Genomic DNA, 16,006 nt, shown 5'->3' on the forward strand with positions numbered 1-16,006 from the left:
TTGACTTGCTAAAGAAAATATCAAAAGCAATGCCGTATTTCAAGAAAAAAATTAAAATATATAGTAGACAATTAAAACACTCCAACCTATTTGAATAAGTCATTTACAAAACTGAGAAATTAATTTACAAGAACTGATATCATATGATTACCATTTCCTAAAGAGGTTTAACCAATGTAAATCAATTGCCACAATGAAGAGAGCAAAAGAACCTAGAAATTCCTTCTGTCAGAACACTTGTTCTCCCTGCCAACCAACTTAATATGGCTTCCAAAGATAAAACCAGATAAGAATACAAATTCATTTTTTAAAATCTTATAAAGGAAGATTTTAGAAGATTGTGAACAATATCATTTGATAAAACAGAAGCAATGAAGGGAAAAGCAAGTTTATTGAAAGTCTGCAAGAGATTCAAATGAGCCAAATGATCCCAAAAGCATAAACCTGAAAGGAAGTCACAAAACAGATGGAAAGTGGGGGCAAAAAATCTGAGAAAATTCTGTAACAAACTCTTGTTTCTCTGTCACTGATATTGGAGCTACTGTTTGTGTGCTCTAACATTATAAGTTCTCGGTGTTCTATATAAAGAAGTAGAAATGATACTGAAGAAAACAAAAATTAGAAAAGTGGTTGTGGTGAAAGTAAAAAAGTTTTAAAGTTATTGAGGGGATGGTCTGTCAAGATATATGAAAGGACTACACCAAAGACTTAGGAAAAAAATAGGATCATATTATTAAGGAAAAAAGGCAACTGAGAAAATATCAATAAGTATTGACCCATATGCCTACTTCCCATCTCTAAAAAAAATTTCTAAGTATAATCTTCTCACACATCAAAGGCATCCTTGATGAGAATATAAAAAGGGAATGAGAAGGCTTTTTTCCCCATATGATATTCTACACACAAAAAAAACACACACAGTTACATTTACACAATTAATTAAAAGATATAGCACAACTGAAGTCCTACTTGTGATTTTTTTTGCCTACATAAAACTATTTTTTCTGATAGAGAAAAATGCCATCATAAAGGATTTCCTCCAGCAAGTTTTTCATGTTTAATTTAATAAAATCCTTTTAAATATATGACAAAAACATTTTACTCTATATTTCTGATTATAAATTCAAATTATGGCATATAATACAGACAGGCATTCAAATGTAATTTGAGTTTTGCCTGGTACATTTGCATAAAACTTTCCTCATTAGTTAATAGAATGGTCAATCATGCTACATACATGTGTTAGAAGTGTCACTGAAGGGACATTTTAAGAGAAGAGATACTGTGTTCCTTTCTGATTTGAGAGAAGACCCATATGATTCTAGATTGTAATCAATATAGAGAAAAAGAAAATAGATTTTGGAAGGCAGATATTTAGGGAAAAGCACAGTCCTAAATATGTCCCCAATCTCCAGCTTGATTACCTAAATAATTAGGATGAGATCGGAACCTATCTGTCTATGTCTGTCTGTGTTTTTTCTTTTTTTCTTTTTCTTTTTCTCTCTCTGTTTGGGGGAATCTCATTCTTATTTATATATCTTCTCTGGTTTCACTTTTCTGCCTGCTTAGATAAATGGGTATAATCATTATTAACCATTTGTTGCCATTTTGTGTAACTAACATTTGGTTGGAAGGGATACTCCTGTTTAGAAATTAGGAAAACATCTTGAATCTAAGGGGAAAAGCATTTTCCTTAAACTAGCAATATTTAGGGAGTCAGAAAATTATAATTATTGTCTGGCATCTTCTCTCTGAGGAAGACAGAGGATTCAGTATTGTGCCCCCCTTCTCTATTTCTTCTCCAGCCAAAAAACCCTTGGTAATCTTCCAGAAATATCTATTCATCCCTGCCTACAAGCCAACAATAGACAAACCATTTGGCCATATGTGGGCAAAAACACACACACACACAAAAAAAAAAACATGACTTAATATGCAACAAAAGATATTTACCACTGTCCAAAAATGTATAGCACAGAATCCAAATAGCCTTTCCCTGTTACTTTGTACTAATAACATTGTGATTATTATATCAAACCCCAGAACAATGCAATGATTTGGAAATGATGTCGATAATCATAGTAAAGAAGATAGACTAATTATCAACATAAGAAAAATCAGGTGGGTAAAGAATAGCCACAGCTATACACCAAATTTTTCTTCAATTGTTCTTGACAGTTTTAAATAGAAGGTAATTTTCTATGTGGATGTAAAGTAATTAATGTTCTTAGTAGAATTAAATTTATTTTACTTATTGATTGTACATGAACAAGTCATTAATGCAAGATCAAGTAAAAGGCTTTTTGTTTATCAATAGAAGCATTACTAATATTAGAATACATTTGAATGACTTCTTGAATAATCAGTGGATTGCTCATAAGTCATCTTTTATTTCCCTGGGATTTTTAACACATACTTATTGGTCCTGAGTATATTTTTCTTGTTCTTTTTAAGATTTTAGTGATATAATATGTGTTAATGGTTTGTATGATATATATCATGTGTCCTATACTGCTACAATAGCTTCTATCTTTTGGGAGGAAATAGATGAGTCCTTCTATTAAGAATAGTTATGTCTTAGAAGAACCTGGCAAAATGCATTGCTAGTAATTCAATCACCACTATGAAACATTTTCACAAATATTATTTGTACCTTATCCAATACCATTGCTTAACTGGTTTTTCAGAAAACTAGAGTTTCAGTCATTTACAATCACAAAACTATTGTATACTTCATTTCTATTTCACATTTGATCTAACTTGTCCTTTTATTGTGCTAGACTTCTTGATCTTATAAGGGACCAGAAATTTTTCTTATCTTCCTTTAGCACAAAATCCCCTTTCCCTTTATTTCTTTGTTCCTCAATATCCTATAGTAAAGTTTTATCATTCAATTTTTTGTTTTGTTCTTTGAACTGCTTTAACTCTCCATATCACCTTTAAACTATGCACTTTTGTTTACAGTTGCTTATTAAGTGAATCTAGAAATTCTGACAAACAGCTAATTCTCATCATTCATGATAGTTATGTTCTCTCAAGTCACTACATACACTGAATTAGCAAATAGTGAACCACTGCTCCTAGGGGAATATAGGGTTATGTTCTTGCAAGTCTCTGGTCCACAACATTTTCACCTATTGATTGAGAGAGAGAGAGAGAGAGAGAGAGAGAGAGAGAGAGAGAGAGAGAGAGAGAGAGGGAGAGAAAGAGAGAGAGAGACATACAGTTCTTCCAAAAATTAATTACTATGCAAATTTCCTCTTCCTTTTCCATATTTACCATATTGTTAATTCATTTATATTGAACTCACAAATCAATAACACTATACCTCATAAATGAATGAAGATTATCGAAGACAGGTATTTTCTTAGTAAGGCACATCATATCCTTCTTGAGTTTAGGAATATTACAGAGAACTTTAGCACAATGCTTAGGGGCCATTTTAAAAAGCAAAATCACCAACAAAAAAGCACCAATATGTAAAAAATGTGGCACTCAATAATTAAAAAGATTACTCATTTTCATTATGAAAGCTGAAACAGGAAGGCACCTTGTCTACTATCAGCTGGAAATGTAAGTTTTTGCCCCTCTGATGAATAGCTAAGATTACACTGCTAGTACTGATTTTAGGGTTGCAAATAAATTTTAGTGAGTAGGTGAATTTACAGATAATGAGGATGTTTCTTTTGTGCTTCCTGCTATGTATACAAGCTAATTATGCTTTTCTACATACCTTCAATCCTGTTCTAATGATTGAAGCATTTTTGATGCTTGTCTTTGAATAAGTATTGACACCTCCTTTCCACTGACCTTCTACAATTTTCTGAAGTCATTTCTTCCATGACACTTTTTGATGTTTTGTTTATGTACATTTCCTTTCCTCCTGAAGGTCTAACCATTACATTGATTGCCGCATATACTGTCATTTGTAAATTCTAAATTGTTTTTAAGACTTTCCATTAAGTATTTTGGGAAAATGTGCTTCTTCATGATGATATGAATGAATGCTATCTTTCTTGAATATAACTTTCGCTTTTAGTATCATAAATCTGCTAGTTAGATACATGGTATCAAAATTACAAAAGGATTTTTTTAATCCAAGTTACATCCATCTTTTTTAAAGCTCATTTTTTTATTATTAATAATAAAAACAACAACATTCACATTGGTATTAAAGCTTACAAAGGGCTTTTAAAATATCTCACTTTGTGTTCAGGATAACCTTGAACAATATTTTGGCCATTTTGTGGATATGAAAAATCCGACGACTTGGGTCACTCAGCTAGTGTATGATGATAAATTTGAAATTAAGTTTTCCTAACTCCAAGTCCAGTACTCTATGAAATCTATTATCTACCTGCCTCTACCTACCATACAGAAATATTGGTGTGGCCTTTGACATGCACTGCTTTTCGGATGAAATTTGTTTTAGGTCAAAAATTTTCAGTGGTCTCAGATTATGTGATTTTCGCCACTTTGGATTTGGTTGCCCTTTGGTTTCATCTTTTATTTCACCTAATATTCACTTATGTATGAAGATTTTTTTTTTATAATTTCCCCTTACTTTTTGACAGTACATTGTTATATGAGTTGGAACTTAGGGTACAGGTTAAGAAAAACAATATGATGTTCTTGCCTATAACTGGCAATATCAATTCCCCATGTTCTTGTGATGTATTAGTGATTCATAATGATAGAGTTCATGTCTTTATTCAGTTTTTTGGTGTGTATTTGTGATTCATCTAATTTAGTGTGCAGCACTATACTAATGTATTTTTTTGGCAAGTGAGCTACTACTGTATTTTGGTTTTATTCTACTGTAACTTGCCATCTGGTGATACAAGGAAATCAGGGAACTTTACACTACTGTATTGAGCTGATTACAGGGTAGGGCCTTTAGCTACCTTGTCTATTTCATTGTCTCTTAGGAACATTTTATTGGGCTATTTATTTACCCAATTTCAATGGTATTAGTAAAACCCACATGACCAGAGTTTCAGCGTTTCTGCCAGATCTTCACTGCTACCATAGTGAACTCATAGCAAACTCCCCACTATAATCACCTTGTTGACCTCTTAATTTAATATCATACCCCCCTTCTCACTCCTCAATGCATGGATGATAGATTAAACTTTGATGTTTTTTCATTATTATTATTATCTCCATTATTAATCTTATTCTCATCTTTTTAGATTGAATCCAAAATTAAATTGTCCATGGACATTTTTACAATACCACTATTCTTTTATAGATAATATTCTAAAGACTATTTCAGAGAGACTTTCTGTAATTTAATAAGAAAAATGGCATGTAAGTTCATCTCCTGCCTAGTAAAAACGTCTTAGGATAACCCCATTAACAGAGAGGATAACAGGGATGATATGCACCTCATCAGTGTCCACATTATTTTTATTTCTTCTCCTACATCTCTATATTTGGAAAACTTTTCTTTCTACAAAGTTGTGAGATAATAAGTATTTGGTATGTCAATATCTATCATAAATCATATCCTAAAACTTTATGTTCATAAATTTTTATTTTCTGGGTAATTGGGGTCAATAGTTTTATTCCATTACAGTTTGTATCTTGAATTCACAAGGATATTTTGAAGTTTATATTTGCAGTCTACATATTTATTTATTATGTTATGAGTTTCTGGTGTAAAATAATAGCTAACATATAGTGCTTGCTATGTGCTGGAGATGTGTTAAGTACTTTACAATTATTATCTCATTTCATTCTCCCAACAATATTGGGAAGTTAGTGCTATTATTATCATCTTTATTTTGCAAATGAGAAAACTGAAGCAAAGTGACTCGCTCAATTTCACACAGTTACTAAGTTTCCAAGGAACAACTTATTTAAACTAGCATTATATGCACTGAAACTCCCAGCTGCCCCTGGGAATCTTAGCTACTAGCTCATATCTTATTAGATAATTAATATTTACTTGATAGGTGCTACAGTGCATAGTTTCTATTGTTTTCTGTAAAACTTAGAATTCATTATTAATGTTTTAAATTGATTAATATTGATCAATTAACTGATTATTACTATCTCATTTGTACAGTGGTTCATTGTTAGGATTACTAGCTTATATAAGTGTTTTACTCACAACTACATTGTGAAGTAATTTGTAAAATACATTAATTCTCATTTTTACAAATGAGGAAACTAAGTTTAATAGATATGAAATTATCTGTGCAATAAAAAAAATCAGAATTTAGCCTGGGCCTTTGAATTCTAAACTTCTTCTACTATGGTTCTTTTTAAAATTTATTTTTGCTGATATTTAATGTCCACCTGCAAGTTATTTAGAATGATGTTAGAGTAGGGAATTCAAAAGAATCAGTGGTATCTTCCACATCTTAAGAAAAATAGAAACTTTCCTAATGAGATTGATTAGGTCTTTGGCTTTTATCAAAAGATAGGAAAAATAAGTCATTCAAAGATGATCAAAGGAGAATATATCATATAATTTTTAATTCTGTATTTTAATTTTAGTAGTCATTACTATCCTTAATTTTAGTAAAATATTTTTAAAATGTTTTGATTTTAAGATTAATGATGTTGGCATTTGATATTCCTGGACACTCAAAGGTGATAATGAAACTCTATTGACAACAATTATAATAGAATACTCAGAGGCATATATAAAATAAAAGTATTTAAAATTTTAAGAGGGAATTATTTCAGTACTTGAGGCAGAAGCAAAATGATTTCAAGCTTTCAAGACATTGGAGCCTTTTCTTAGATTAGGCAATATATTAATATTGCTTCACTAAAGATTAATAGTACTTTTGCCACATTATTAAGTTAACAGGTTTCTGTGTCTGTGATTCATGCTGATAATAACTTTATTCCTTTTAACAATAATTCTCATTTCAAATCAGTTAACAGACACTTGAAAGTTGTGCTAGGAGCCCTTGCTACTTGTAATAGCTTAGCTGCCAGCATTTTTTTAAACATACTATTCATTTTCCCTTTTGATTAGTGGATGTGTTTTTAATAAATCTTTTGAACTATTAATGTTAATAACTGATATTTAGATCATAATAATCCTTGGCACCCAACCAAACTGATTCTTATTTACTTCCCAGTGAGTTGTATTATTGGTTGTGAGACCCATTATCAGAACACATTTAAAAATTAGAGTTAAAAGAGACTGGAGAAAGTTATGTATTCCCACCCCTTACTTGTAGACAATAAGACATTATTACATGCAGGTAATGAAGGAAGCATTTTTTAAAAATATACATTTAAAGGAAATGATTTTCTTAGAAATAAAATGAAAGCAATAATCTTTCTTTCTTAGAATTTGTAGTGTAGTATAATCCAAAATTTCCATAAAGATCCTCTTTGAAAACCTCTTGTCACATAGAAGATACTCTATTTTTTTTTAGGAAGTATACCAATAGAGCATAATCTCTGGCAAGCTTTATGACTAAGCTAGAATAGTGTCAAGTGTAGACCTAAAAATTTATTCTTTACCAAGTGGGTAATATTGTAAGTGGTTAGAGTTTCCACTCAAGAGTCAGAGAGAATTGTGTTTAACTTCCAGTTTAGACACTTATTATCTGTGTGGCCCTGAAAAAGCCACTCAATTCCTCTGTATCTCAGTTTCTTCTAGTTCTTAACATATAAACATATCATTCTATGAGCACCAACCAAATTTTTAAAAGGCTCATGCATAAATGTCTGTCCACTAACTGGAGAATAAAAATAGCAATGTATTAAATGGACAAGAACACAAGTTGTACATCTGTAGTGTCAATGTGAGAATTATAAGAAGAGGAAAGAGAGAAGTATAAAGATCTTAGACATCTAAAATCATGAATTTAATTATTAGCACTATTAATGTCTAATTTTTGTCCATTGATCATTTTACTGGAGGAATTGAAGTACATTAATATTAGCAATCTTGCTGAAAAGGAAAAGACATAAAAGGCCTGGAGCTAAATAGAAGAAAAGGCACAAGTTCATCTCAGAGAGATAAATAAAAGGAAGAGATGGTGGAGTTGATTTCAACATACATTCAAAGTCAATAGCCATTGACTTTAGTCATTACAATAGTCATTAGAGCTGACAATGATCATTATAGTTCTCTTACTGTAACTTAAATCTTAAATAAGTACAAGAGTCAGAATTCAATTAGATCTCTACAACTGGGAATCATTTAACATATAATAAGAAATGTAGTTGTGATAACAACTCTTACACTTCCTCCTCCATCTTCATCCTCCAAAAAAAAAAAAAAAAAAAAAAAAAAAAAAAAAACTAATTTAATCAATACAACATTGAAGAGGCAAACTTAGGCAATAACTCAACTGAAAAATATGTAGGAGTTTTAGTGGACCAAAAGAAAGGCAAAGTGAATTTCTGGAGGTCATTTCATTAGAAAATTTCAAGTATGAGATTCAATCTAGTTTTCTTGATCATAAAACTAAAGGTTGGTCAACTTTCCTCTCTAATCTCTTTTTGGCTTCATAACATTATAAGAGTGACTGCACATTGGTCTTTTACATGGTTTTTATATTCAAATTCAAAAGAACTCAGTCTCACTAATATTAATAATATCAGGGAATCCCAGAATCTCAGTAATGAAAGGACATTAGAGGTCCTGAAGTTCAACAACACTAGAGGGGGAATTATCCTACAGCTTCCCCAATAATGTGTCTTCAAGGCATTAATATTTCTAGTTAATAGTAATTTACTACTTGTTAATGAAATATATTGTGATTTAGACAAATCTAAATAGACTTGATATTTTCCTAATACCAAATAAAAATCTAATTTTATGTAACTTTCTTCCATTGTTTCTAATTCTTTCCTCTTGCTTCAATCAAACAAAATTCAGGTTGATTGGTTGGTTATCTTTTTTTTCCCAAATTACTTCCCTTTAAATACTTGAAGTTAATTTTAATTTTGGCTTCCTCAGTATATATGTCTTCAGATTCAACGATTTTATGTCCTAAAATACATTCTGATCAAATCCTTTTGCCTCTCCATCAGTATCTTCACATAGTTTCCTTTTTTAGATTGTGAGACAATTTTTTTCTAAACTCTTTTAAGTTTTGAAAAGTGCTCCTTTAAAACCAATTTGCTCAGCTATTCTCTAAATCTCTATAACAAACTTTAAGGAGTAATCTCCTCCTCCTTATGATTATCATTATTTCTACTTTGGCAATCTTTTCCTATTTTTTATTCAAAATCATATCTAAGTGTAATTCTCTTCAATTTCTTCTATTATTTGAAGAATGAAATTATTATAGTAAACTTAGAATTCATTGGTTGTGCTGTTTCTAGTAAAAAGGAAGTTCAAATTCATTCTTTGATAATTGGAACCTCTCACTATTATTATAATATCCTCTTCACATGCCAAGTTTGTGATAAACTTCTAAAACTCATTATTTCTCTCTTCTTTCCAGTCTGCTATATATTCCAATATATATGTGCATATATGTGTCCTTCCCACTCACCTGCTAATATTCTCCCAAATGCTTTCTAACAACATACCCATTTTAGTTCATAATTTTTCTCACAAAAGAATATTTTAAATACAAAAGAATATATTATATACTAATCCTACCATCTCTTGTATCTAATCATTTCCTTTTAAATAGGGCTTGTCCTTTCTTTATCATTTTTGGGATATTAGAAAAAATGATTGGGTATCTTTGTTCCAGATTTCCCTAATCTTCAAAATAAGTTCCTGTCTGCCTCACAAAAACAACTATTCTGAAGATATTTCTATAATTGAACACTTTTAAAATCCATAATTTTAATAGTGAGTGATACTTCCATTTTAAGGTCTCTACATCTTAGTGGACAATATTCAGAAGTTGGTATGGAAGAAAAAGATTCATCTTCTAATGGTCAATTTTTTGATCTTTTCAAATTCAGCCTAAAAGCTTCCAAGAATACTAGATGTGGAGTAAAAGGAGAGCTGTGTTTGGAATTTGCCCTTAATACTAGCTGTGTAACCATAAAAGATCTCTGAAGCTCCATTTCCTAAACTATGGGGACTAAAACCCAGTATATATTTTCATAAGACTTTCCTCAGATGTGGAGATAATGATTACATGATGTTTTGTCTCCCTGTGGCATAGAAATTCTTCTAGAGAACTTACCCATGGGTGAAATTGAGGTGTCTATCTCTCTCTATCACTCTCAGTCTCAGTCTATCTGGCTTTGTTTTCTCTCTGTCTCCCTCTCTCTTTATCTCTCTCTGTGTCCATTTTGTGAAATAACTAATGTATTGTTATCTTCTTTTTGTTATTGATGTGAATAAACGGCATTGTTCACTGACTAATATTTGCAATGATATTTGGTTTGTAGGGAGTCAAGCCTTTGGATATAGAAGGCACTTCTCCATAAAAGGATAGTAACCATTAAAAAATGGCGTTAACCTCAACTAGTAATATTTATGGCAGATGATAGATATAATTATAGTATGTTCTCTGAGGAGAACAGTTCAAGCTAGATTCATAATCCCAATCTCATGCTTTTCTCCAGAAAGAATCAAAGTCTCCCTTAAATCAGAATTCCAGAGATGTTCCTTTTAGCCTCATTTATGCAATCCTATATGGACATATACACAACTACATGGGGAACAAACACACATATATGTCCCACATTAATAATATCTGCAACTATTTACCTCACAGTGTTGCAATGTATATGCAGTGCATTAAAAACTTTAGTACTGTGTGTGTGTGTGTGTGTGTGTGTGTGTGTGTGTGTGAGACAAAGGCAGAAAGAGAAGGGAGAGAGACAGACACAGGCAGAGAGAAAGATAGAGACAGACTGAGAGACAGACAGAGACAGAGATAGAGAAAAGGAAGGAGGGAGGGAAGGAAGAAGGGAGAGAGGGAGGAAGAGATTTTATTATTACAATTTACTGCCAGGTACATTATAAAAAAGATGTCTAGCTTGGTAAAGGATATGGTCCATTACAATAACCTTCAAGGACCCAGGGTCAAATGCACACTACATTGATATGTCATATTTCATAATTTTTTGCCTTTAACGGAGATTTTATCTGTGTAAAATGAAATAATAAATGCAGTCATTTTTGAAAACATGAGAATGCAATAAAGTATGTTTTAAATAAAAATAAAATTTATATAGAATTTATTTTATGTGTTATGAAAGTAGGGACTATGTGGATTTACATGTACAAAACCTATTTCCCATAATGCTCGGGATAAAAAGTTTCTAGATCATTGAAGGAAATTGCCTTTGGAAACCTGTTCATGGACTCTACACTATGACCATGTCACTCAGCATGGACTCTTTGGGGGCAGGCACACTGCCAGTGTACAGTTTTTAAAAGCTTATTAGTCACACCAGGGAGTCTAGAGAGAATAGATGAAAGAGATGAGGAAAATGTGCAGCTTCATCTAGACCAGACTATGGGAAACATCACCAAGGAATCAATGAACCCTAGACTACAGCTGCTGTACCCAGAGAAGCCAACAATTACTTTTTTTCTACTTCCAATATAATGTTTCTCTAATACTTTTCAGATCACTTTATCAGATCACTCATACTATATCCTTCTTTTGCTATGTTGGGAAGACAAAAAGAAGTTAATTGGGAATTGATTAGAACTATTGGGAAACAAACTAGAATTACCACTTGTATGAAAATGGGTATGAAAAGAGTACTTATCTCATTCACTTCCATGTTATTGAACTGTCATTTTATTTTAAACTTCTTTGCACTAATTCATGTGTTATCAGGATGGTTCTGGCATAGGGGTATGTTTTTATTTTTAACAGATTAATTACTCTCCTAATAATTCCATGAATCTGGATATAGAACAAAAAAAAAAAAAAAATATATATATATATATATATATATATATATATATATATATATATATATCAGAAGAGCACAACATGTATCAATTAGGGAACAATAGAGGCTGGGTTTCTAAGGTACTTTCTAACTCCAATTTTATGATCCTATGAGTCTTTATTTCCATTTAGCAAATGGAGAAGTTGAAGGCAAGAGAAAATAATTATCTAAGAAGACATTTTATAACTACTTCTTGTGTTAAGTTAAGGATAGTGCATGTAAAGACGAATTTCTTATTTATTTCACATTGTTCTTCCTTTATATATGCTTCATTTTAAATAATGCTTTTAGAATATCTTCTAATCAAAATTTGCTGCTTATCAAAATTTGCAGATATCATGACTTCATTTCCCTTTAAACTCTGGAGGATGAACTAATAAGAATTTCAAATATAAACTCACTTATTGTAAACTTTATATGCTTAAACCATATATTGTTATACAAGAAATCTCTTTAGGAATATTGGTTAGGCTGGAATCTCTTCTCAGTCTGCAAACATTTTATGGAGTTTGCAGGAAGTGAAATAGCAATTTTAAAATGTATACTTTTTTTTATTTGAATTCTCCTAGTCTCCAAGTATATTGATAGATTTGTGCTTAAGGGCATAAAGTTATTTTACTTAATTTTCTTTTAGAATGAGAGATAATAGCACCCAAGTATTTCTGCACAAACCATAAAGTAGATAAAATATTTGGTTTCTCTCCATTTTTTTTGGTAACTTAGGTTTAATTGGTAATACTTTTAAGCCCTTTAGTGAATAGTTGAATGCATAAATCAGCGAGTAACAATTTCAAAAATGTGTCCACCAATCCCTGTATGTCTTGGGAAAGCAAAAAATAAATAAATAAATAAAGCAAAACAAAACAAAAATCCTTGGCGATTTTGCCATTGGTCATGATGCGGCTATGCGATATCTTGTGATGAAGGATGTAGATAAAAGCAACAATAACACTTTTAAGTGGTTCCTACTCATTGTTGGAGGAAGAAAAACTTCTTCCAATTCAAAACCTAAGGGGATCTCATCTCTTACTTATCAACCTAGAAAGGACACTCTGGCTGGCATGCATACTCAACAGAGAAAATTATGAAGATAGATGGGTTTTATAAATAATTTTCCATGAATTTTACTACTATTGTACAATGAGTGAACAGAACTTCTACCATACATTTAGAAAAGCTTTATCACTTCAGAATTAAGACTATTAAAAAGATGAGGATTCTTACATTGGTCTTTCACAGATGCTTAGTCAGTAAAATAATGCTCACTGGGAGAATATATAAAATATTTTCTCTGAAGCTGTCGCTATTTTAAGAAAGAGTCTTTTTTTCCCCTTTCCCAAATTCAGATTCCTTCAGGATATTATCTGCAGACTATGAATTCCAACTTGAATTTGAATGGGTTTCTTCTGCCAATTGCAGCAATGAATGTGATAAGCATCATACCTCTATTAATTCTTGCTCCTTTTCTTGAGTGTATCAACACTTGCCTATTTCCTCTAAAGAGGAGTGGACTACCATTGTCAATATGCATTAGTAAGTACAATTTACTTGTGTGTGTGTGTGTTTGTATACATGCATTTATGTCTATGTGTATATGTTTTTATTTTAAAATATTCTAAATCATGACAGATGAGCTAACCCAAATATATTGGGGCCAATGAAAACTTCTAGAGTGGAACCAAAATGCATAATGTGGGATGAGGGAAACCCCAAGTTTAAGTCACTAAAAATTAGTGGAGACAAGCTTTAGAAAAAAAGCACCGAGCAGCAAGTATTGCAAGAAGTCAAGAAAAAGTTATTCACTTAAAAAGGAAAAACAATCCAGATTGCCCAAGATAATGCTTCAAAAAGCAAATAGAAAATTGAATTATGATATTTTAAGAAGCAAATAATATTATTTTGCTCCACAAATATCAGAATCAAAATCAACCAATTAGCATTGTGCTAAGCGATAAGGATACAAAGAAAAAACATAAGAATATTTTGCAGACATTAATCTATATATTCCTTAATGAATGAATCAACATTTTTGGAAGAAAAAAATTACAAAGGAATATTATTTGGATAAGGGAAAAGAACAGAAGGAATAGACAGTGGGGCAAATGTAAAGTTGGATCCTTCTTATTGTTCACTGAACAATATTAGATCTCTTACCTTGAGCTGGGTTTTGAGATGAGATGAGAAAAAGAGAGAGACACAGAGAGAGAGAGAGACAGAGAGACAGAGACAGAGAGAATTTTTGTAGAAGGAGACCAGTATGAGATTAAAATAATATAAACAAATGGTAAGGACTAAATCCTGACTTTAAATTGGAGAAAATAATTTAAATAACAGAATTTAATCTTACTTCATCTATATGTATTTACAATATCAAGCAATCAGTGATGCACATCTTTCATTTGGATCTAGGTATTTTTAAGAATAATCATTTTTGATCATTAAAATCTGTATCAAAATAAACTAAACTTAGCACCAGATCTTGAAATCATCATATCACAAAATGTCAAACTAAGATTTTAAAAGATAATAAAACATTATTTTTTTCTAACAATATCAATAATTATTTTAATTAAATGAAAAAGTTAAATCCCATTGATAAATAAAATAAAAATTATTTTAAAATATTTCATATTTATTACATTATTCTAATTTGTTTTTATAAGTTACATGGAATGAATAGACATGATAGTGATATGTATTGCTGAAGGGCATATCCATTTTAGATATAACTTTATATATGTATGAATATATAAGCCACCAAATGTCAAAAGAGGAATTTATACCTCTAACTCTCTATTAATCCTATAATTTCATCAATATAGCTATGCCCTCCAGCAATACATATCACCACCTGTCTGCACATCCTATGTTGTTCTTCCCATTTCCTCCCATAAATTCACCACAAGGAGTCTTCCCAGCATACTATAAACATTCCTTGAGTTATCTTAGTATCAGTAGCATCAAGAGGAAACCAATGGAGCAAAATGTTCATTAATCTTCCTTTGCTTTTTCTGATGTGACCTGTTCATCATTTTTAATTGTATATTTTTGATATTATCCTAAATATCTTTTCCTTCATAGCATCTTCTATGTAATGTATGGCAGATTGCTCATGTCAACTATGTCTTTCCATTGTCTTCTGAGTGATTAATTTCATTTCTTTAAAAACTATAACATTCTATGACTCGATACTGTACCATATCACCAGAAGAATATTGGGATTAAAAACATGGGCTCTGTTTCTAGGAGAAACTTGAAACCATTAAAAAAAAATTTGTAATTTCCTAAAAGCAATTCAACTAATTCTCTTCTTCCTATTAATTCTATCCAAAATATATAGTCTAATAAATGAAAACTACAGAATTTTTCCCCAATATCAGCTCCTCCATCAGTGGACTCCAAAGTAGGGAATACGTAAGATGCTCTATTAGGGTAAAAGGGAAAAATAAGATGCATAGCTATATGCACTTATTATCTTAAAAACAAAATAAGTAAGCTGTATCAATATTTCATATATAGATTGACACTGGCATCATCACTTACTCTAATGCTCGCTTGTCACCTAGAGTGAATAAGGATAGTATATAGAGTTACACAGTACAGAGAGGCAGATAGTGCCTCCTTCTTTTATTCATTTGTTTTCAGTTATTTATATCCAGTTAAATGGATTTTCATTTTATATTATCCAGTTTTTGCTGAACTGAACTTGTTTATAGATTGCTGTAAAAACAAAACAAAACCAAACAATAAAGAATGAAGTTAATGCTAGTAATGCAAATATAGGTAAACAATAGAAGGTTCAGGCTTTCTTTTATTACTCCCATTGTAAGATAAAAACAATGGTCATCTAATCAAATAAGATAAAAGGACAGCCATAAAAAAATCATATATAAAAAAAATTGGAGCATGTATCTGTACCCTCTCTATTAATAATGAATCTTGCCAGGCATTATGAAGCCATCACAATTAGCAAGACATTTAAAAATGAAGCTAGAGTTACCAAAAATTTATATGTGTCGACTATTAAATACTTGGGAGCAGAACTTTATAATCTATTTAAATTAAAAGTTTTCCAAGTCAAGAATTTCGCTATTAAAATCTGTTAAAAATATAAATCTATTAAAACTTTGGATTATTTACAAGA

At 31.0% G+C, this 16,006-nt stretch overlaps 1 protein-coding gene across 1 annotated transcript in view; it reads left to right on the forward strand.

The window, feature by feature from the left end:
* Nucleotides 1-16,006, forward strand: part of SLC15A5 (solute carrier family 15 member 5) — a 162,592-nt gene that overhangs the window by 72,886 nt on the left and 73,700 nt on the right. The window contains exon 5 of the mRNA XM_074269592.1: nt 13,209-13,395. Within this exon, the coding sequence (XP_074125693.1) occupies nt 13,209-13,395 (187 nt within the window). The remainder of the gene's footprint in view (nt 1-13,208; nt 13,396-16,006) is intronic.

The sequence above is a fragment of the Sminthopsis crassicaudata genome, chromosome 5 (assembly GCF_048593235.1).
Source record: "Sminthopsis crassicaudata isolate SCR6 chromosome 5, ASM4859323v1, whole genome shotgun sequence".
Taxonomy (NCBI): Eukaryota; Metazoa; Chordata; class Mammalia; order Dasyuromorphia; family Dasyuridae; genus Sminthopsis; species Sminthopsis crassicaudata.